The sequence below is a fragment of the Camelus ferus genome, chromosome 2, assembly GCF_009834535.1.
Source record: "Camelus ferus isolate YT-003-E chromosome 2, BCGSAC_Cfer_1.0, whole genome shotgun sequence".
In the NCBI taxonomy this organism is placed as follows: domain Eukaryota; kingdom Metazoa; phylum Chordata; class Mammalia; order Artiodactyla; family Camelidae; genus Camelus; species Camelus ferus.
In genome coordinates, this window is record NC_045697.1 from 8819497 (window position 1) to 8844043 (window position 24547).

The 24547-nt window shown below is 43.4% G+C and overlaps 1 protein-coding gene and 1 long non-coding RNA gene across 2 annotated transcripts in view; one reads left to right on the forward strand and one right to left on the reverse strand.

Moving 5' to 3' along the window:
- Positions 1 to 6642, reverse strand: part of BOD1L1 (biorientation of chromosomes in cell division 1 like 1) — a 48567-nt gene extending 41925 nt beyond the window's left edge. The window contains exons 1-2 of the mRNA XM_032494161.1: positions 6278 to 6642; positions 1172 to 1296 (exon numbers count right to left, since the gene is read on the reverse strand). Of these exons, the coding sequence (XP_032350052.1) occupies positions 1172 to 1296; positions 6278 to 6514 (362 nt within the window). The 5' untranslated portion in view covers positions 6515 to 6642. The remainder of the gene's footprint in view (positions 1 to 1171; positions 1297 to 6277) is intronic.
- An 8-nt stretch (positions 6643 to 6650) lies between these two features.
- Positions 6651 to 19883, forward strand: LOC116667979. Its single transcript, XR_004324991.1, has 2 exons — positions 6651 to 6789; positions 18569 to 19883. It is a non-coding gene; the product is annotated as an uncharacterized LOC116667979 (long non-coding RNA).
- The last annotated feature ends 4664 nt before the right edge of the window (positions 19884 to 24547 follow it).

The window sequence follows — 24547 nt, forward strand, 5'->3', positions numbered from 1 at the left end:
TTATTCATTAAGAGACACAGGCTGAGCCCCTAGGCTCCCGGTGTCTAGTATTACCTGCGGCTAAATGGGCCTTTGAGTCAGAGGGTGAAGTTTTATCTGTGGGGCTTCCTGTGGGTGGAACTATCAGTGGAGTAGCACACAGGTAGGTTTGCAAGGTTCCTAAGGGACAAGAGGGAATTAAGAGGTAACAGCTATAAAATAGGTTTGTTTAACTGTTTAAAAGCCACATTTCATTCTAATAGATGAGCCTAAAGGTAAGTATTCGTCAAGGCAGGAAGACTAAGGCACTTTTTCAATTAAGTAGTCACCTTTTCTGGGGGGTACAGCAGGGACAGAAGGTCCAAGTCTTCTTGTTTTGGCAAATACAAAAACAAAACCAAAAAAAAGCAAAAAAAAGAAAAAAACAAAAAAACCCAAAAAACCAAAAAAACCAAGAACAAGATAATACTGTAAATCTGTTTTTTGGGGGAATACATACGATTTTTCTAGGTCCTTCTAAACATTCCAGTTTTTTAAACCCCCTTTAGGCTTACCAAAAAAATGGCTCTGATGTGTCCAAATGCACTTTAACCCCCTTTTTTGGTTACAGCATCACTACAAAGCATAGGTAAGAATAATAGTAAAATGCCAAAAAAAAAAAAAAAAAAAAGAGAAAGAAAAAAGAAAAAGCAGGGGGCTATATTAGAACACAGAAGACACAGCCTCAAATCAGGAGGAAATATTTTAATTTCAATGATCTTTAATGTCTTTATTTGTAAAACAGGAATAATAAAGTCTGCTTTTTTAGGGCCAAGAAAATAATTGTGAACCTAACAGTATAGGATACATTAACCTACCTGGCATTTACTATCTATTCATGTCATATCTAGAGGTTTTTTTTGTTGTTGTTTGTTTGTTTTTTGTTTTTTTAAAGTCATACTGTGATTCCCTTCCTTACTTCCAAAGGACTACAGGAGAAATCAGATTGTTGAACGTATGAGGGAAATGTGAAGCGATTAGAGCCTGCTCTAAAACTACACTGAATCATAATATGAAGTAGCCACAAGAAAACTGACAAACTTCACAATTTATCATGAGGTGAACAAACTTCTGCATAACTTCTCTGCTTGCAGGCAGAGTATAGCGCGGCCTTCCCAAGCCCTCCGAGGAGCTCTGCAATTCTGAGACTCACTTGAGCACTTGCTGTCTAATATTGTTTCTTAGCTGGTTCTTATTGAGGTGGGGACTCCATGTATGAGTTGCTAAATGGTTCGCAACAAAGTTGTCAACGCGTTGTCTCAGATTCTGATAGGCAGGCTAGAGAGAGAGAGAGAGAGACAAAAGACAAATGTTAAAAATCTCCACTGTTACACAGTATCAACACTGACAGCCTCAGGAATTTGAGTATCTTTAATAGCGTTAACAATTCTTAGGTTATAGTATCAATGGGGCAACAAGCTTTCACAGTTTATGACACTCCTGCTTCAGGATAATTTTTAAGTCATTTAAACACCTTTCATTTTGTTTAAGACAAGAAGTTTGGAGATGAAGAACAAGAAGAAGACAAACGTATCTCTTATTTAAAGACAAGGGACTAGAAAATAAGGTACCAGTAAGTATTACTGTTAGATGATTTGGAGCAAAGAAAGGGAGAGGAACAGAGGTAGTAAGCCTCCATTGAGAGCATGGCATCTAAACTGGACCTTCAAGGTTTCACAATGCAGCTGGGATTAGGAAAGGCAGGCGTTACCAGTATGGCCAACAATATACACAAAGAGCAAGTAGATGAGAAAACACGGGGTCAGGAGCATTAGGGAGCCCCACGTTGTTAAGGTGGAGAAGGGAATACAAAAAAGTAGAGCAATGAGGCTGGAGACATAGCTTGGGGCCAGAGTCTAGAAGGATTTGGGTACCTGTATAAGAAGTCTGGAATTATGGGAGAGAAAATGGGAACCCCCTACACATACAGAGTGCTATGTGATAGCTGAGCTTTCTGATGATTAATCTTCCTACAGTGAAAGGGGAAACTGAGACAAAATATATTTAGGAAAGTATGCAATAACTAGAATACTGAAGGCCTGTACTGGGATGGTGAAAATGGGCTGAAAGGCATGGCTCCAAGAGAAATTATGAAGGGTCAACTACTGGAACTAGGCATTAAATTTGATGTAAGGTACTGGTTCTTAACTGGGAGCAATTTTGCCCCACTCTCACCCCAGGGGACATTTGGCAATGTCTGGAGACATTTCTGATCATCACAGGTGAGGGGAGCTGTTACTGGCATCTAGCGTGGAGAGGGCAGGGATGCTACTGAATATCACACAATGCACTGGGCAATTCCCCACAGCAAAGAACTATCCAGCCCAAAATGTCAGCTGTGCTAAGGCCGAGCACTCCCGAAACAAAGGAAGGAGAGAGAGAATACACGTGTCATCTCTGCTTCAAAGGACACTGCCTAGAAGGATGCTTGACTGCTGAATCGGGACTGCAAACTTTCTTCCTGGAAGTTGCCCCCACTACTCATGCTTTTTATTTTTATTTATTTATTTTTTAATCTTTCTTTTAGGTGGCTTTTAACATAGATGAGTTTGAGTGTTCTCGAATGATTTTAAGTGAAACTGTACAGCCTCATCTTCCGCTATTTGCTCCCTTACCCGTCAAAGCTTATTCTCCAGTGATAAGTTCTCACCCCTTTAATCTTGTGCACCTACCACTCCCTGTCCCTGTCATTTGGCAAATTTCTCATCTTCAGAGCTCACCCTAATCTGTGAAGTCAAGCTGACACCCCAGGTAGGCCTTTTCCCCATGTTCCACCTGTCTCCTATACATACTATCATTCAAGTAATTCTATGTTGTGGGGAGTGGGGAATATTTATCTCCCTACTGACACGTAAGCCTGTTCCTCCCACAGGAACAGGCTTGCATCTTTGATTCCACACAACTTTTCACACTGTCAGGCAGATAAGCAATTAAAAAGCAGTTGTTAGATGAGAGGACTGGGTAATAATCAAGGCAACACAGATGATAAAGGTTTTATCCCTTTGTGAGACCCCTTCATCTCTTCCAATTTCCAGACTTTTGCTCATACCTATTTTCTATCCTACCAAAAACGGGCTCACGATCATTTCTCATATTCCTCTCCATTTATCTAAAATCAATGTGAACTGAAATTAACTCCCCCCCTCAATGATTCTAAAATATAATTCTTCTCCCCAGTGTTTCCAAATTCAGAAGCATTAGGCTCAAACATCACAATGCAGTTAACATTCCAGTTGCCCCACAAGCTTCAATTTTAACGACAGCATGTAATTTTCCTGGTTTCTAGGTTCTCTTTTTGGTAAAAAGCCTAGTGATGAGAGAAGTATCTTGAGTTCCGCTGTTCTCCTGGGAATAGTTATGCATCTCCTTCCTCTTCTGGAGCTCTGGTCAAAAGCCTTGGAGTCACCCTTGACCCCTCCCTTTCTCTTCCATCCCATATTCAAAACAACAGCAAATCCTGTCATCATTAGCATCAAAATACAGCCAGAATCTGACCACTTCCTGCCATCTTTACTGCTACCCCTCTGGCCCAGAGCTTTCTCATCTCCTGCCTAGAGTTATGGACCTCCTTGCTTCCATCCTTGCCTGTCTGAAGTCTATTTCCCACAGTGCTAGTGCAAATCTCCTAAGATTAGGGTAACCATATAATTTATTGTCCAAACCAAATCATGACTGAATGTTAAAGGGACACTGTTGATAATTACATGTGGTCAAGCCATCCAAAATGAAAGTCAGATCACATCCGTCTTCTGCTCTACACCTGCCAATGGCCTCTCAGTTCCAGTAAGAGCTAAACTCTTCCGATGGCTTCCATGGCCTGACAGATCTGCGAAGCGAGGGGGCAAGGACACTCCTACCTCACCTTCTATCACTTTCTCCCTCAGCAGGTGCTGCCCTGGGCCTTCCACACTTGCTGCCAGTCTCTTCCTGGGATTGGAGTGCTCAGCCTCCAGAAATGGACAGCTCCTTCAGCTCCTTCAGTAGTGGCTTAAATGTCATCTTACTGAAATCCTTCCCTGAACAACTCACTCAAATCAGCAAACCTTTCCCCCTCATCCTGCTTTCTTTCTTCCACAGAACCTCTCACACACTATTTATTGTCTGTTTTTCTTTTCTGGGATTCAAGCTCCCTATCAGGATGCACTTTCTGTTCACTGCTGTATCCCTGGCACTTAAAACAATGCCTGGTACATTGCAACTATTTGTTGGGTGAATAAACCATATACTTCTGCCTTTGATATTCCTTTTGAATCTAAAAAGGATTCAATAATCACAGTGACCAGGAGCCATTTATAACTGAAAAAGTACCCCCAAACTGGCCCTTATTACCTAAGGAGAGGTGCCAAATTGACTTAGTCAGTGAGCTCCCTGCCTGGGACTGAGAGACAGGCTCTAATCAGTGCAAAGGGGTCAGAAAGGCTTTATAATCTCTTAGCTTGCTCCAAGGACCTGGGAACTGGGTCTACAGTAGAGGAGCCTCCGTGTTAGCTGAATCTTGGGGCTACATTTTAATGTGTCCCCCCAAAATGTTTTAGGACTCTGCTTTTAAAGGATCTGGCAGGGATATTACAAACACAACAATACCATTCAGCGGGGTTGGAGTTGAAGAAAAAATTGAGCGTTAGATATTGCAGCCCCCCACCTCTCTTCAGTATATTTTAATTTTCAATCTGCATACACAATAATACACAGATTTGTAGGTTTCTGAGAACAGCAAAGTGAAATCTCTACTTGCCTGTATACATAATCAGCTTTATTTAGTTGAGTCACATTTACTTGGCCATGTCCCATGAAAGAAAGGAAGGAAGGAAGAGAGAGAAAAGGAAGAGGGAGAGAGGGAGAAGAGGAGGAACTAAGAGGCAATAGGCATTATTTTCAAAAGTTGGTTGTGCATATTCCTTAAAACAAAGTGAGAAGACTATACACATGCTACATAGATGAACATCCCCAAGTAAATTGAATTCTCTGTGGTGCAGAAACTCTAACACCTCCAAAAGGCACATTCTACTTCTGGTCTACAAGGTGGGCCAGAGTTTTTAAAAGGGAAGATGTCCCCAGATTTTCAGGTAGGTTTTCCCAGAGAAGATAGAAAAATTGTACAGAGTTCACCTCAAAGCCTGAACCCTTTTCTCAAAGAAACATGGTTCTTTAGAAGAGTTGAACATGCTATGAGAAAACGCTCACCCCATCAAAACTTTAAATCAGTGAACCAAAACAGAGCTAAGTAAAACAAACAAACAAACAACCCCGTCCAATTTCCCAGCCATTTCCAACTGAACCTTCCTGCTTCATTTTCTTCCAGACTTCCAGACCCTACTGGGTTTCCACCATCTCCCTGAATGCTCCTTCCGGGTATCCTCTACTCATTCTTAGCTGAACCAGCTAAGTTTACCTGTTTCTGCTAATGCCCTTTCCACTCTGACATTTGGTACAAAATTCCTTCCCCTTCCTAGCTCCAAACTTCTTTTGTACAGGGAATCACTTTGCTGACCTTCCCCCTCTACCCTTTACTCTCCCAAACGCATTCTTTTGTCCAGTCTTTTTTCCACTTCAATATCTGCTGTCATCTCTCGTCCATCCTTTCCTCAGTTCTCTCTTCTCACCCCTCACCCCACTTCCTCTCCCTTCTCACTTCAGAGAAGTGACTTGGTCTAAGCTACCTAAGTCAGAGTCACTGGTAGAAACAAAAGTCCTGATCTCCCCAGCCCACCTTTTCACCGTCCAGCTCTGCCTCCTTACCTTTGCAGCCCTCACAATGTCCAGTAACACACACTGCAAACAGTTTGATTCATTACCGCTTAACCTCTCCAAAGGGCAAACACATGACCCTTACCAGAAATCTTCAAGAGGGGAGGCAAAAATAATTTGGATAGAATGTACCGGGGGTAAAAATAATCAGAAATGACAGCTCTGTTAGCGTTAGTGTTTCCAAACGAGTCTCCAAAAGAACAATGACTTCGTCTTTCTATATTCCCGGCACCTAAGCAGTGCCCGGCACGTAATAGGTGCTTAACTAAGCTCGTCTGCTACGCAAACGGAACGACAGGCGAATGAATGAGAGCAGCGCGCCTCGCACAGAGCCGGGCACCTAGCAGCAGCTCAAAGAGGAAGCGGCTGCACAGGCAACTCGGTGAGAGGCGCGCTCCAGAGGGGCCCCGGCTGGGGAAGCTGAGGCGCCGCCGGCCCATCGACACACGCGGGAGACCGACACAGGTCGTCCCCGGTCCCCGCACGCCCGCGGCCCCCGCGCGCCCCGAACCTTGGTGTCCACGTCGGCCAGGCAGTCCCTGCGGAACTGGTCGAAGAGCCCCTGGCTCTTGAGGTGGTTCACGATCATGGCCACGAGTTGCGGGTCCCCGGCGCCGGCTCCCGCGCCGCCCGCCCCGCCCGCGCCCGGGCCAGCCCCGGGGCCGGGAGGCGGCGGCGGCGGCTGCGGCTGCGGCGGAGGAGGCGGCGGCGCGGGAGGCGGCGGCTGCGGCTGCGGGTTGGTGGCCATGGCGGCCTGGGCCGGGGAGGGCTTGGGCCCGGGCGGGCGGGCACTCCTGGGAGGCGGCGGCTGCACCGGTCCCGCCGCCTGAGGGAAGCCAACGGGATGTTGTTACGGAACCAGCGGATCCGGAGCAACCCCGGAAGTGAAAGGGAACCGGGGGAAGGGAGGAAAAGGCGGCGACAATAGCAACCAAGTCCGGCGACGGGGGCCGGGAGGGGTCATTTTCCCGCCGCCGCCAAGCGCGGGCGCCCTCGCTAGGCCGGGCTGCGAAGGAAGCGGCGGTGAGAAGCCGAGCGGCACCGAGAAGCGGGCGGGCGGGCGGGCGGGCGGCGGGCTCTCCGCTGGCGCCTGGGTCTGGAGTCCAGGGCGGCCGGGCGTTCGGCTCTCGCGACTCCCGGGGCCTGAGGGCCGTCTGGGCGCCAGCTCGGAGCCGGCCGGGGCCCGGGAGCGAGACTCGGGCCGGGTTCCAGCCACGGTGGCGTTTAGGCCTGACGCTCTTGCTCCGGTTTCACCGGGCAGTCGAGATCCGTAGACATTTCTAATGCGAACCATAGGTAGAGCTGCTTATTCTAAACTCGCCCAACGCGCCTCGTCCTCAGCCTGTGATCCTGCCCACTTTTCTTCCAGGCGGGTAGCTCCAGGGGTCTCTCCTCCCCACCCCACCCCGTTTTCCCTTGAGCATCCCCTTAGTCCCCGAGTGTGCCTGTGGTCTAGAACCCGACTCCTCCGACACCTTCTTCCTAACGGTGAAGGCAATACCGATAAGCCTTTAGTTTTTAAAGTTTTGCTGTATTTTTGTTTGATCAGTAGGTAACGCGTATTAGCACGCATTATGTGCCAGGCGTGGCGTTAAGAACCTTTACCTGCATTAATTCTCCCAGTCTTCAGAACAGCTCTAAACTAGGTCTTACCAGTATCACCAATTTGCAAATCAAGAAACTGAAATCCTGGGGAGATTACATAAATTATCCAACAGACAGCAAACTGCCTGATTCTGGACTGAGTTATCTTTAAAATTCTATTACAAAGCAAAATAAATATTACACATTTTCATAATTAGTCAATGGAATGTAAAAGTTATGGGAAAATGCATCTCAGTGAAATAGATTTTGTTGCTTTTTAAAATTCATAGGTCTGTGGATGAATATGTCCTATTGCTAGAAGGGGAAGGATTGAACATAATTTTATTTCTATTTCTAGTTTTTATGGTTGTATGCCCTGAGAAACTGTGTTCATATAAGCAAATACTATTCCTGGGAACAGAGTTTTATGGTAGCAATCTCACTCAAATGTTTTAATCTCGGAAAATTTGATTTGATGCACTTTGAGTTGACTATTCAATTAGGCCCTTCTTCAATTTTGTTGAAAGTAAAGAATTGAAAGTCAGCTGACTTGCCAAAGTATTTGTTTACTTAGGGCTGGGTTACATAAGCCCCTGGGGTATAGGGGCAGGAACCCCAGAGGAGGAGAAAAATTGTGATGGAGGGGTAGGTGGGAAGAGAGGGACAGAGGCCTTCTGGTGAAGTGGGACATATCAGTCACCTTAGTTATTCAGTACTTTATGTGACAGGAGAGTTCTGTGTGGATAATCAGAAAGATGAGTGTGCATCAGAAGCTCCTGGAGGGCTTGGTAAAACACAGTGCTGGCCCCATCCTCAGAATTTCAGGTTTGGTAGGTCTGGGGCAGGGTCTGAGACTTCTCATTTTTAACAAATGCTTATGGATCACCATTTGAAAAATATTGGACTAGACTAACTATGCCCCACAGGCCTAATCTGGTTTACCTGTTTTTATAAGTAAAGTTTTATTGGAACATAGCCGCACCCATTGGATTTGCTTTGTTTCCATTGTCTCTGGCTGCTTTTGCTGCAAGGCCAGAGTTGAGACCGCCTGACTTGCAAAAGTGAGCTTTACCATCTGGCCCATCACAGAAAAAGTCTGCCAGCATCTGGACTAAAAGGAGGCAGCAAAGGTGTGGTTGTGAGACTTTGGAGTTGAGAAGCCTGTATTCAAGAACTTCTGCCGTTCCCTAGACTACAGGTTGCTTCTCTGAACAGTGGAGATGATGTCTAATTCACAGGGTTGTTGTAATGACTAATGGCTTTAGGGGAGGTGTTGGATATACTGAGACACAACTCTAAAATATGAATTTTCTCATCAGTGTTTAAGGACTCTGATAGTCATTTGTGGTCCCCTTAAGTGATTGGTTGCCTTTTTGTTGTATTTTTATTCCATGCTTTCTAGTTTCAACTTGTTTTTTTTTTTGTTGTTGTGTTTGGAAGAGGATACTCCTTTTATGCAGATAACTACTTTTTCATATTTCTTTGCTTTTAAGATTTAAACTTATGCTAGTGATAACAATAAGATTTACAAAAGTAAGAATTCATTATGAAGTTAAGCATCCAGTGTCTATTAATGTTACTGAGTTGCTGGTTATTTTGACAGTTGGGATGGCAATATATCCGATAGCTTGAAATAAAAGTTACTCCTTTAAAGGCTTGTAAAAATGAAAGGAATTTTGCATTTTAAAGAGTTAGTCTTTGATTAGATTGTTTTTATTTAAAAAATGGCCATGTGAGAGTGTGTGTGTGTGTGTGCGCGCGTGCGTGTGTGTGTTTACTGAGTAGTCTATCTAGATGGTATATGGTGACCTGAAAACTGAAAGCTCCAGGAATGAAACTAGAAAAGTTAGAAATGCAAGAAGATCTGAGGAAGTGATGTGATATCATCTGAATAACCCAAATCCAGTCCAAGTCATCTGGGAAGAAATTCTGAGAGGGATGAGAAAATAGTGATTATAACCAAGAAATTATATCCATAAGTAATGAAATTATTCTACCTCTGAATAAAGAATAATTTCAGAGGGGAAATGGCTGGCAGAGCATCGAGGAAAGGAAGGGATCCCCAGCGCCTGGAACTGGCGTTGTCTATGGAAAACACGCATTTGCTAGTAGGCACCAGCCATTTTGTTGATCTAATTCATTCTTTTCTGACTCTGTGGTCGTTAGACAACCTTTGGGTCCTGTTTGGCTTCACATTTGGCTTTGCCTGTGGAAAGAAGAAATGCTGTTCAGCAAATATAGGAAACTCCACAGGTGATTATCTCTCCCCCCATGGATGACTTTTATGCACACAAGGCTCTAAAAGCTTGGTTAATGGTAAAATCACTTGGGATTCAGATCCATTCTTTGTATGTATTGATATTCACCTTCTGACCTTGCAGGTCTGAGGTCTGGGCCCCACACTGAGGTGAGCAAATTGAGGTATCTCTGTGGGGCCATTCTGGATGTTCTGTCTCGGGTAACATCACATTTATTGGCCTTGTTTTAAATCTAAATTTAAATCCCACAAGTTCCTTGTAGAAAATGAAGAAAACCCAGAAGTTTACTGATAACAGCTAATTGTCTAGTCTAGAGATAAACCCCCTGATACAAGCTGCACCAATTAGAACTATCCTGGAGATTTTGGAAAGTATTCGGTGTCCCTCTCTGGTGGCCACACCCGATGTCTGAGTAGTCAACCACCAGATCCTCTGTGGATAGAGCCAGTCTGTGGAAGGAAAAATATCTGACAACCCACAGAGTGAAGCACAGATAAGAGATGGATGACAAAGTCCCTGCCTGTCCTCCGCAGGTTCCTGCAGCCCAGTTATTCTCGTCCTTATCCATCCTTTGACCATGTGAAACAAATACCAAAGAAACATTCAAACTAGTAAAAATTCCTGTTGTTTAATATGGAATATGCCTTGTTATGCTGATGTGAGGGACTGTGAAAATGGGTGGCATGTGCACAGAATTCTAGTGAGTATCAGTACTGGTCACCGTCTCCCGCTGGTAAACAATCTGAACCTTGGCTTGACACTTCCTACTAGTCCATGCTGGCACACCTCAAAACCTCAATACAAATCTGATATTCTGCATGCCATCTGGAGAGAAGCGGGCAGGGCACAGCCACTCAAGGAATGACAGACAGCAATTAACACCAAAATGGTGGAAGATTCAACTCCCAGTAGGGTTTGAGGATTGAGATGGTGGGAGGTTTGACTTCTAGTAGAACTTAAGCTTCATTATATGGCTCCTTGTAACATATTAGCATGATAAATAACATGCCCGCAGGTGCCATGACAGCCCCAAGGCTAACCACAAAAAGCCCAAGAGTGGGCGGTGGCCCAATTCCTGGGAATCTCAACCCCTTCCCTAGGGTAGTTGGAATGGTCCCACCTGTAGGCCTGTGAAGCTACTGAGCCCATAAAAACTGGCAGCACCACTCCTGGCCGCCTCTTGTTCCCTCATCTTTGGAGACAACCTGCACTCTGTCTATGGAGTGTGTACCTACTTTTACTCTAATCTCAGCACCCAACCCCCTACACCTCATGGCCTTTCTCTTGCCCTCTGAAACAGCCTACACTCTATGCAGTATGTATCTCTCTAAATAAATCTACATTTACTCAACTGTGGCTTGCTTTTGAATTCTTTCCTGCATGAAGCCAAGGACCCACACTTGGTGGGGCATGTCCCAGGGACCCAACTGAGACCTGGGACACAACTGTCTTCACGCCCCACATCTGTTTTTCCTGCATTACTTTTTCCTATTAGTGCCTCTGTTACTCCAGGGGAGCCATGAATTTGGGGGTGGGAGTGGGGAACAACTCTCTAAAAGTATTGTCAAACGAAAGTTGACATGCCACATGCACAATGAGGCCAAACTGAAATGGAGTTTGCAGTAGAGGAAGATTTACTGCAGGGCTAAGCAAGGACAACATGTGGCTGGTGCTCAAAAACCTGAACTCCCTGATGGTTTCAGGGGAGAATTTTTATAGGCAACATTTAGGGTGAGGGTTGCAGGGTGTGTGATTTTTTCCTGGTTGGCGGGTGGTGAGGTAACAATGCAATGTTCTAGGAATCTTGTGCTCAGCCTGAGGTTACTAACCTCCACTTGGGAGGGGGCCTTAGTTCCCACAGAACTCGAAGATACATTGTTATGTATATTCCTTGAGGAGGAACCAGGACCCTGCTTTACCCATGGAGTTGAATCTTATGTCTCAAGAGATATCAGAGTTGGTTGGAAAAATAGAAGAAATGCTCACTTGTTGAAAGAAAATTGAATAAAAATACTCATCAGTAATTCTTTCAGACAATGAATACTGAACTGACGATTGTACATTTCTGGATTTAAGTAAGTAAGAAAACAGCCTTGCTGTTTTCTAGCTTTATGACTGTGGGCAAACCGTTCAACCTCTCTGTACCTTATTTTCTTATTTGTAAAATACAAAGAATAACAGACTTACCATGAGGTTTTGGGAAGACTGACTGAGATAACTCATTCATTCCTTAAGTATCTGTTGGGCTCCTACTATGTGCCAGGAAATGTTCTTGGTGTGGGAGAGAAAGCAGACAAACCGTTTCCCTACCAGTGCTTCCATTCTAGTCAAATTAGCTGGTCAACAAATAAACAAATGCACAAATAAAATGTCAAGCTGGGATAAGTACTCTGTCTAGGATGAAGTAGAGTGATTCCATGGAGGTTGACTGGGTAGCAACTCTCAGGTTAGGGAGAATCATTCTCAGATCTGAATGCCACAGTGAGGCTGGCCATGAGGAAATGAGGTGTAGCTGGTGCTAAGGTCCTGGGGCAGGAATCAGCTTGATGTGTTTGAGGATCAGAAATAAGGTCATTGCAGCCAGAGGATACTGGGCAAGGGACAGAGTGGTAGCAGATGGAACCAGATCACGTAGGGCTTGGACAACAAGGATAGGAAATGTGTTTTGTCTTAAGTGCAATGAAAAGCCCCTGGAGAATTTTAAGCTGGTGAATGACATGATTTCACAATGGATGTAAGGTGTTCACCACTGATCCTGGCACAGGGAAAACACAGTGTGTATTAGCTGCTGTTACCTTTTCATTTAATCCTCATATCAATCCTCTGTTACTGTGAAAGGAAATCATTCCAAACTTGATCTGGGGCAGAACTTTGTGGGCTGATGTGATTTTCAGCCTCTTTGGGAAGGATCTAGCATTCCTAATAAAGCTCCAGAGTATTTTTCTGATGGACTTTAAAGCAATTTAGATTCCTTCTGGGAAGTCATATTGACTGCACACCGCTCTTGTAGTTTAGATGTGCCCAGTAACCCTTAGCCAGGTATGCAGAGCTACGGCACTCTCTCAGCTGTGAACTTTCCTGATAACCTTCAAACCAGACATTCCTCTCCTAAAACTTTAATCGAGTAGTGTTTAAGTCACTTTTGCTTTTTCTCCCAAAGATCTTTGAACTATCTTTTTTTTTTTTTTTGAGATCTTTTCTCTTGCCAACAAACTTGCAATGAAATGTGGATCAATGTTTATACTCAGTTCATCCCAGAAACTGCTTTGACAGTGTCAGTAATATGACCCTCTACAGACAAGGAGACTGAGCCTTAGAAATGTTAAGTAACCTGGTCAAGGCCACAGTTTTCCAGCCAAGGCCTATGCCCTTAAGCATTCCAGTGTACTCCCTGCAGGAAGACCAAACTCAGCATAAGCCAGTGTTCTAATAAGAAAAGCAATTCTGAACCTAAGCGATGGCCCAGTCCCCAGGCATCATATTTCCTTTATTGCAGCCTCATTATCGTGTTTTATTTTATATTGATTTTTAATGACAGGTATTCTGTGGTTCACTGTGACCTCCCTTTATTCCCCCCAAGATATGTGTGTGTAGTTCATCTCCAATCCCACTCTGCTTTTTGATTTTTAAGAGTTCTAATTTGTTCTTTCACTAATTGAACCCAATCCTAACAAGAATAGACTTTTTCTCCAGTTTGTCAAGATCTACAGAATCTATTCTTCTGGTCTTGGATGTCACCTACTTGAATCTTCAGTCTATCCAAGCCCAGAGACTTAATTCATTAGTGTCTGTGACTCATGCCAAACACATGAACAGACTGTGTGAGTCTGCCAAGCTGAAGTAAACAATGCATTTGCTCTTGTGAGAAAAATCCTGAATGAAATCATTGAAGGATGCTAAAACACTCTGGGTTATTTCAGACTGGAGGATGGGAGAAGTCCCTACTTCTAACTAACAAGTATTAGTTTCTTAGAACAAAATTGATTTCATGGGTGTACTGGAACCAGTTTAAATAAAGTTATGTTAAATTTTCAGGAAATTTGTGAAGTAGTTGATGCCAAGTTGTTACCAGAGAGTAGGTTCTTGTCTTGTCACAGAAAGAATTCAGAGACGAGACACAGAGGTCGAGGGTAAAGTGAGGATTTATTAAGCAATAGTTTGCTCTCAAGTGGAGAGTGAGTAGACTCAGGTGAGTAGCTGTACTGAATTTCTTTGGCAAGCTGATTACATGAGCTGTAAAAATGAATTGGCAGAATATTCATTGGAGAAGGAGGGGTTTGGAGCTGTATTTCCTGATTTTCATCCCAGCTCCACCTTCCCGAGGGAAAGAGGGATTCTTGTCCTTTTTTAGTCTTGATTAGAAGTGTCATGGAGTTAGTGCATGATAGGTACTTCTAATCTGCAAGGCTAATTTTATTGTAATGACAGCATAATGAGCAAAAGGTTATATTTGGATGTCAGAGATTCTTGCCTTATCCCACCTTTCTTTGTCTGCCTCCAGGACACTTGTCAACCCGAAATGTGTGGTTTCTTATCAGTCTGTAGGTTCCTGCTTTTTGTTGTCTGCCCAAGGGCTCCTGTTGTTCACAAGATGTGTGGTTTCCTGCCATTTGGCCCATGCCCTGCTTTCTCTGCTCATTTCTAGCTCTCTGCCTGCTCTAAGAAAGTCAATAGCTTGAAATTGGCTGGAGTATTTATATTACAAAAATTGGCAAATGCCACACATCAGGGCTTTCTTACACCACAGAGCCAGCTTTTGAACACCCAGCAGCACACCTCACCACTACAAGCACCCTTCTGGCTCATGGTTTTCTTCCACCTAGTTATAGAACAGGAGGGCATGGAAAGAGAGTGGTCCTGTTTCCAAGACAGGTTTTGTGAAGGAAAAGCTGGGCTGGTCTAAAAAGATAACTCACAAGTCTAGGAATGTGAAGGAGAGGCTGGGCTGGTCTAACAAGATAACTCACAAATCTAAGTATTGGAATACTGATTTGAGTTCTGCTGGACTAACTTGTGAATCTAAGTTAATTAGTGTTGGTTTGCTTTTCATGTTGTTTTGCTAGCCAGCTGGATTTTCAAAGATATATATCTGGCTTTGGAATGTTGGTTTGCTGCCTCCCTGCCTCCGCTTTTGTGATAATGATGCTGCTAAAGCTGTTCCATGCCTACTGGCCGAATACCCCAAGCTTGTACTTTACCCTATAAAACCTCATGCGCACGTCTTGGAGGTGCTCAGAGCTTCAGAGCAGAAGCCCCTCTGAGCCCGCCGGCATAATACATCTGAGTACTCCAACCCTCCGAGTGGTGCTTGTTTCTTGGCAGGCCCGTCATTTCCGTAACAGTTTTTGGCTGGCACTTGGTTTCCTGCCTGCATTTTTCCCTGTCACATACTCTGTCAAGAGTTCTATAAAACAGACCCCACATTCTTAGCAGAGATGAGGTTCACCATTATTTTACCCTCAGGTTTAATCCCATATCCATTACCACTTGCTCTGTGACTTGTGCTGGTCAATTATCCACATCTCTAGACCCATTTCCTCATCCCTATAATGAGGATAATATTACTAACCTCATAGTTTGTTTGCAAGTGTGTATGGGGTAAGGGAGGTTACCCATGAAACGTTTTGCTTAGAACTTGGTGAATTGTAAGTTTTTCATAAGCGGTATCTCTAATTAAAATGACATTATTAGCCAGTAGGTATTCACTGACACTCACAGAACTCCTGCCCTTGAGGCTCTTGTTAAGTGCCAGTGTCTAGAGGCCTCGTATCTCTGGTCCAAAGCCTTGAATCAGCCTGGCTCGCACATTTCACCCACAAGGTGGCGTTCCCTTTCTGCCTGTGCTTGTTAAGGCCGGGAGCCCTGGCACAGGGCTTGTAATCCAAGCCACACCAGCCATACCCTCTCTTTCATTCAGTGTCTGCCTCCCAGTGATACCTCAAGTGCATCGAACTTGACGATCTTTTTGGCTAGAAAGAAACGGGAGAAAGAAACCCTTCTTGAAATATGTTGATTTGGCCTGTATGACTTTTCATTGACATGAAGAAGAAGGATTTTGTGTCTCTGTGGAAAATCTTCCTTTTTTTTCACTGCAAGGATGCTTTTAACTGGTAGGAAGCTGAAGTCTTTGTGAGGTTCTTTCTGGTTCCTTTTCCCTTATTGTCAAGAATCCTCAAGGCAACATGATAGAGTGAAAATCAACATGGGGCCAGCAATCAGACAGACCTAGATTTGACATATGATTCTGCTGCTTATTGGCTGAATGTTCTTGGGCTACTTATTTGAATTTCTAACTCTTAGTTTCCTAGTCCATACAATGGGGGTGTCTGTCTGTCTGTCTGTCTGTCTATCTTGGGTTAGTCCTGTACTTCACAATCTGCTTCACATTAGATTCATTTATGGAAATTTTCAAAAATAGTTGATTCCTTGGCTCCAGTTCAAAAGACTGATTCAGTTGGGCTTGGTTTCAGCCCAAACATCAGTCTGTTTTAGCACTTCCAGGTAATTCTATGTGTAGTGAAGTTTTAAGAATAGCTGAGATCCTATTATTAAGCCTCTCTAGGCCTCAGTTGGCTCACATGCTCAGAATCTGAAAGTCCTTGGACCTCAGCAGCTCATACAAATGCAAAATGAGTCTCTTTTGCCAACGGCCACTTTGTGACTGTAATCTTTGACCTGTTCAGATTAGCAGACAGTGCAGTCTCCCTCACACCCACTTCTTGTCTTCAGAGGCTGTTCCTGGGAAGCCCAAGAACCCCTACTGTTGTTCTGCAGGTGAGGAGAACAACACCTAGGACCCTTGTCCCCTGCTGAAGCTGGGCAGTCCCTGTGGTCGGGAGAAACGTCAGCCCTTGCCACGATTGCACAGAGAGCAGCGGGCGATGCGGCTTCTCCTGGGTCACCCTCAGTCAAGGATGTTCATCCCTCCAGTTGGCCTGGATTGTCAGGGACAGGGCCCATCAGGGGTCAACTCTTTCATTTCACACAAAAGCAGACATTTCCTTAGGCACAGCCCAGCACCCTGAGAGCCGTCTCATGAGGCGAAGGAGCATCTCCTCACTGCCCAGAACCAGCTGCTCCTGTGTCCTTTGCCTGGGCTGCCCAGCCCACACTCCTCCCTCTTGATGAACTTCCTCTTGGAAATCCTTTTTCTTCTCACCATCTGGCCTCAAGCGGGCCCACCCTTGTCTGTCAGATGTGTTCTAATAAGTGAAGTAAGTAGATAAATACCAGACTCTTCTCCCAGCAGGCTCCTTGGCCCACCACGCAGGCTCACATATGTAAAAGGATGCATGAGAGAGGGTTCATATCAATTTACTTAGCAACCTCTTCTAAACCCAGGCCCTTCCCAAGTTCCACCTCCACCAAAAAAAAAAAATCCCTTCCCCAGAATCAATGGGTAAGGATTCATTCACTTTGCACACGTGTCAGAGGGACTGCTGAAGTGATTATTTCCATGATAAACAGACAGTTTGCCCCAAAAGTATGTTCAGGTTTTCACCATGAGTACAGAAGCCACATAAAACAACCGAGATAGCAGTGTCCTTAGTTTCAACTAATTCTAGGATTCAATCTCCTCTGGACAGTCCATCACATATAGATGGGATTGACATGAATGGCAACCTCACAGGGTGGCTGAGGATAACAAGTGAGAAGGAGAAAGAACAATTTCTAATGTCTTATTTTTTTCTAATAAAATAGTTTTTTAATAATTTAAAAAAATTTTGTGGGGAGGTAACCAGGTTTTATTTTTTAGAGGAGGTACTGGGGATTGAACCCAGGACCTCGTGCGTGCTAAGCATGCACTCTACCACTTGAGCTATGCCCTCCACTGTAATGTCTTACTATTATCACTGTTGCTGGCTATGCACATCAGCATCTAAAGAAAGTTGCCACTTTGGACAGTGGGTACCTCAGGACCAAGTTATCTCCCCTCCTCTTCCTGCCCCTGTACAGTAGTCAGTATAAGGGTCCGGAATCCTGACCAATGCAACCCGGTAGTCCCAGGTTCTCACCCTGTCACCAAAAAGTCGCAGTAGTTGGAGTAATGGAGCCTCTCCACTTAAATGCAGGGCTGTGGGCCCAAGTGTTGCTTGCTGTCTCTCTCTCCTGCTTTGGTAATGAGAACAATTCAAGAGAGTAACTTTTGATCAGGTGGCCTTTGAGTTGCTTCTTGAGCTTTGGTTTTCCTCTGAATAGACCCAAGTGTCTTCAAGAGGTTAGGAGAAAACTGGAGAATGTCTGGCTTGAGCCATGTTCTCCAACATACTAAACCCAAAGCCCTGAATATTGCAGCTCTTGGGGACTTGCCTGGCCTTTTAAAGAAGTGCAGTACAGGATCTTGATTCTCATGTGGTTCCTTGAGTCTGCTGTCTATTTTTCAGGAATCTGAGAGGAAGGAGGCTTATAATTAGCACTCCTAAGCCTAGAACAGTTCTTCCCCCTGAAAGGCTTAACACTTTCGCCCTGGGGTTTTAGTGACCACTGACATTTTAAGAAATGTGTGCATGTCTCTCAAAGGAAGGTCAGTTTGGGGGTCCTCCTGCAGTTACTAGCTATGGATGATCTGGGTCTGATTACCTAAGGGGCCAGCTTGTCTCCCTTATGGATGGTCATGAGACATACTCTGGAGATGGTGCTGACTGGGCTCAGTGGTTGACTGGATGGAGCAGAAAGGGAGGGGGAGATAATCTGCTGGATGTTTCCTTTAGAGCAAACACTGGCCAACTATAGCCAGCAGGTCAAATCTAACCAGTTTTTGTTTTTAATTTTTATTTTGAAATAAATTAAGACCCAATTGCTACCTGTTTTATAAATAAATTTTACTAGGATGTTACCACACTTATTTGTTTATAGATTGCCTACGGCTGCTTTCATGATACAATAGCAGAATTGAGCAACTGAAACAAATAATGTATGACTTGCAAAGCCTAACATTTGTACCATCTGGCTCTTTACAGAAGAAATTTGATGGCCCCTATGCTAGATTCAAGGATGCTTCTCACAACTGCCTCAGTTTCCTCCTGGCTGCAACCCAAAGGCCACAAGACCCCACTGAATCAGAGAACTCCAGGGTTAGGAGGCATTAGTGGGCTTCCAGTGAAATTTCTCATCTGAGGCCAGAATCTCCCAAGGATACCTTCTCAAGACATCCCCTGGAGGCGAAGGCACACCACTGCCTGCAGAGGCCAAGTCACCTTCTTTGGGAAGTTCTTGCTGCTGGTAAATCACTCCTTACACAGAACTAAAATCTGGTGGAAAAAAAAGAATTTGTTCAGGTTTTATTGTTTATAATCCCATCTCCAGCCTTTGGAGGAGGAAGACACTGTCACCAGCAAGATGGTCTGCGCTGTCTGTCTTGTGTGGGGCGGCACAACGGGTGGGGAGGAGACCTGCAGAAACTGTGGTGCTCTGCGTGGAGGAAGATGCTGGATGCCTCTGGAGAGAAGAATCCAGAAAAGGGATGCTGGAGGGGCATGGCTGAAGGGGAGGGGTGAGAGAGGACCTGCAGGCTGGGAAGGAGACAGAAGTGTGGGAGCTGTCTCAAATTATTCTTCAGTGCTTCTGGAGTAGGACTTGAGTGTGTGGGTGTGTTTCTAGATGCTTCAAGCCATTGAAATGTCCTTCAAGGATATGGTCCAGGTGCATTTGAGTTGTGTCAGTTTCCCTGAGGTTCCCATAAAACAATCTCATACCGTCAGTCCCAAGAGCTTTCAGACCAAGCAGCACCATAGCCATAATGATCCAAATCCCACCTCGCTGTCTTCCTTCCTGGCTACAGGTTTCCTCTTCCCTCACCTCAAAGGTTGCTTCAAACCAGAAGGCATGGAAGGAGAGAGAGGAGGCGGGAGACCATGCGCCATCTCTTTGGCCCAGGGTAGAAGGTTTTCCAGGGCACAGAGTAAGGCACAGATCTCCAGAGCTATGTTAGAGGTCCCGTATTCAAGATCTATACCTGCAATAATTGTGTGTGCAAACTTTTGTTACCATTTCTCTTCTTTGTGCCTTAGTCACTTCCTCTGTACAACAGGAGGCTGGGGCTAGGAAAGTGCTCAAATCCTGCTTGTTGCACTCGAGTGTTCTACAAGGGGGCTTCGGAGGCGTGGGGCAGGACACGCCACAGTGAGGATGCTAAGGGGCTGGGTTTCCTGGCCATCCTACTCAATTTTCATCTAAGCATCTCTGTGCTATCTATTGGGTAGACTGGGATTTCTTAAAATCTGTTAATACTAAATTTCTGCTGCTAAAGAAATAAAAAGGCTAGAATCCAGTGAACTTTATCTGTATTTCTCTATGCTGTAGTGCATGTCTCACTAGACGGATTCATGCTGGGTTGTTTTTGTGATACGTGGATGAACATTATTTTTATTGAGATATACTTGACATAACATTATATTAGTTTCAGGTTTACAACATAATTATTTGATATATGTATATATATGCAAAATGATCACCACAGTAAGTCTAGTTAACATTCATCATTATAAATAGCTATAATTTTTCTTCTTGTGATAAGAACATTTAAGATTTACTCTCTTAACAACTTTCAAATATACAATACAGTATTGTTAACTATATTCACCACACTGTATATTACATAGTCAAGATTTATTTCTTTTATAATTGGAAATTTGGAAGTTTGTACCTTTTGACTTCCTTGACCTTTGTTGTTCACCCCACCTCACCTCAGGTAACCACCAATCTGTTCTCTGTATATGGGTTTGGTGGGGTTTTTGTTTTATTTTTTTTAAGATTCCACTTAAAAGTGAGATCATACGGCATTTGTCTTCGTCTGACTTATGCCACCCTGCAAATGACACGATTTCATTCTTTTTAACTCTGAATAATACTCCATCGTGTATACGTACTACATCTTTTTATGAATTCATCCTTTCAGGACACTTAGGTTGTTTCTATGTCTTGGCCATTCTAAATAATGCTGCAATGAACACGGAGGTGCATATATCTTTATGAGTTAGTATTTTTGTTTCCCTTGGATAAGTACCCAGTAGTGGAGTTCCTAGACCATATGGTAGTTCCATTTTTAATTTTTTGAGGAATCTCCATACAGCTTTCCATGGTGGTTGCACCAATTCACATTCCCACCAACAGTGCATAGTCTTCCTTTTTCTCCACATCCTTGCCAACACTTGTTATTTCTTGTCTTTGTTTTTTCTTCCAGTTTTATTGAGGCATAATTGACATACGTGCTGTAGCAGTTTAAGGTGTCCAGCATAACGGTCTGACTTACATACATAATGAAATGACTGCCACAATAGATTTAGTGAACATCTGTCATCTCATATAGATTTGACGTTAAAGAGATAGAAAAACAATTCTTTTCCTTGTGATGAGAACTCTTAGGATTCACTCTCTTAAGGACGTTCATTTATAACATACAGCAGTATGAATTTTCTTTATCACATTGTACATTCTATCCCTAGTACTAATTTATCTTATAACTGGAACTTTGTACCTTTTGACTACCTTCATCTAGTTCCCTCTTCTCCTGAGCCCCGCTTCTGGTAGCCACAAATCTTATCTCTTTTTCTATGAGTTTGTTTGTTTGTTTCTGAGATGTAACTGCCCCACAACACCGTGTTAGTTCCTAGTACACAACATAGTGATTCAGTATTTCTATACATTTCAAAATGATCACCATAATAAGTCTCATTGTCATCTGTCTCCATACAAAGATGCTGCGTAGTTATTGACGATATTCCCCACACTGCGCTTTTCATGTCTGTGACTCATGTATTTCGTAACTGAGAGTTTGTACTTCTTCCTCTCCCTCACCTAGTTCTCTCCTCTCCCCACCCCATTCCCCTCTGGCAACCACCTGTTTGTTCTCTGTATCTAGGACTGTTTCTGTTCAGTTGTATTTGTTCATTTGTTTTGTTTTTTAGATTCCACATATAAGTAATATCATATCGTATTTGTCTTTCTTTGACTTATTTCACTTAGTACAGTACCCTCTAGGTCCATCCATGTTGTCACAAATGACAAGATTGCATTCTTTTCAATGGCTGAGTAATTCAATGTCTAAAAACACTATGGAAAAAAATATATACAGTAGAATATATATATATATATATGATGTGTATGTGTGTATATATATACACACATACACATCATATATACACATCACATCTTCTTTATCCATTCTGTTGATGGACACTTGGGTTGCTTCCATATCTTGACTATTGTAAATAATGCTGCTATGAACATGGGCTGCATTAACTTTTTGAATTACTGTTTTCATTTTCTTTGGATAAATGCCAAGAGGTGAGATTGCTGGATTGTATGATAGCTCTATTTTTAATTTTGTGAGGAACCTCTACACTGTTTTACATAGTGGCTGCACAATGTACGTTGCTACCAACAGGTCATGGGGTTTCCTTTCTCCACATCCTTGCCAGTACTTGCCATTTATTGCCTTTGGATAATAGCCGTCCTGACAGGTGTGAGGTGAAATCTCATCATGGTTTTAACACTTAAAATTTTCATAGTTACCATGTTTATTTTAATATCTATAGGGAAAATCAAACCAGCACATCAAGTGTATGATTTTATTGATCTATAGCTAAGAATGAGGTCAAATGTAGTCAAATAAGCGGGTTATTTAAAGGAAGAGAAGAGGTAAATAATAGGATCAGATAGGAATATGGCAAATATGATTGACATTTGGGAAGACTGGCAAAGTGGCCTCTGCACCCCTTCTGGCTGTGACATTCTAGCATTCTTTCCCTTCCCAGTCTTTCGTCCTGTTTCCTCTGCTTCCCCAGGAGAGAAAACATTGCAGTGTGTATTTTTAGGCTAAAAAATAGTGGCCCTGACATGCCCGAGGTCGGTGCTCACTGGGTCCTCTCGGTCCTGCTCTGCAAAGGGTTCTTTTTTGTCAGGGAGCAGCTCTGTTTGCCCACCTCTGGTCTCTGATGAGGTACATGAAGCCGGCAGGAAACAGACCAAATTGAGAGCAAGAAAAACAGGCAGAGCTCTGCAGAAAGTGCGTGGCTGCACTTCATGGGATTAGCCAAGGGGCTCTTTGCTCCATTAGCAGAATGCATAATGGGCTCGTGTTCGAAAAAGCAAATCTGCAGAATTAGCAGCCAATAAATTGTTAGTCTTACAAACTGTGGATTCTGTCTTGCTCATTTTAAACCGTCAGACCTCACTTACTTTTCTGTACTTCTTGGCATGAAATCATTTCCAATGTTCTCTTTTTAACTCACTCCTAATGGTATAATGCATGTCTATTTCCTTTTTCTGGATTCTGGATGATTCTGTTTTCTAATGTTAGACGTGCACTGTGTGTTCACAGTTGATGAAGTGGGCATGCCATGGTGGACAGACCTTAGGTATTAGACAGACCTGGATGTGAACTTGATTTAGCCACCTGTGTTCTGTGGACTGGCGTTCTGTACTTAAATAAGCTTGGTTCTCACTTTCTTTGATTACTCAACAAGAATTTTGCTTCTTTCCTAGGATTTTTGTGAGGATTTAAAAGATGCCATAAAAACAACAACAATAAAACACCTAACTTGAGAATGTTGAGTTTTAGATGTTAAATAAATGTCAGTTATTCTTCCATTTTTACAAGCTCGACAAGTCTTTGGACTAGATGCTACAGACAAGGCAAAGATGAATGTGAAATAGGTCAGGATGGCAAATAGGTTTTATTTCATATGCCAGCTCTCAGAGAGCGCTCTGCTTCAGGGAGAGCTGTGTGGAGATGGATTTTAAGGCTCAGCAGGGAAGAGTGTCACAGTTGATTAGCCCTGTCCTCAGGCTCAGGAGGGGGCAGTGGGGGACACGAGCATCCTATGTTTGCCATCACTGACACCAGCCCTGCTTTGGGGAAGTCAAAGCTAATGGAGTGTGAAATTCCTGGAGAAGCACAAGGACAGGGGTAGGCACTTGTACATATGTTATGTCTGGAATCCTCTCAGCCAGCTGGAGAGGGATGAATGATCAGTCTTACTTTATAAATGAGGGAATGGAGGCTCAGACAGGCTAAGTAATTTTCTCAAGGTCTTACAAAGTAGAAAGTGGTGGGAATGAGATCTGAACCCAAATCCATCTGATGTCAGAGGCCTTTTGTTTGCAGTTACTAACTTTTTAAGCTGAGATATTCAGATAGAGTCTTTTTCCTTTAAAAAAAGATAAGGTAAAATGTGAATACTTTAAGGTTTGTCCAAGTGCACTAATCTTGAGTGTCCAGCTTGATGAACTTTTGATTACATCCGGGTAATTTAAATACACCTGTATCACCATCAGTAAGACAAAGGTATAGAACTTTCTCACCTTTCTAGAAGGTTCCTCTGTGTGCTTTCCTAGTCAATAATCTCTCCACCAAGAGCTAACTATTCTTCTGACACTAAACAACATTAACTAATTTTGAGTATTCTTTAGCTTCATATAAATGGAATTATAAAGTAATTTCATTTTTGCATCTTGCTTCTTCTTTCAAAAAAATGTCTGTGAGAGTCATCTATGTCGTGGCAGTAGTTGTTTTTTTCATTGCCGTGTACTACTCCATTGTATGAATACACCACGATTTATCTATCCATTCTCCTCTTGGGGGACATTTGGGTTGTTTGCTGTTTTTGGTGTTGTGAATGAAGCTGTAATAACCATTTTTGTAATGCCTTTGGGTGGACATATGCTCTTATTTCTCCTGAGTATGTACTTAGTAGTGGAATTGCTGGGCCATAGGTTAGGTGAATATTTAACCTTAGTAGACATGAACCTTTGCCTTTTCCAGTGAGAGCTATACCGTATCAGGGGCCAAGGTCTTCTTGATCTTTGTTACATCCCAGAACCCACAGCAATTCCTGGCTCAGAGTCAGTGCCAATGAGTACTTTTTGAGTAAATGGAAGTACTTGCATATTATGCATCTTGGTTCTTGGCTTTGTTTTGGAGGCTACCATGTTTCAGT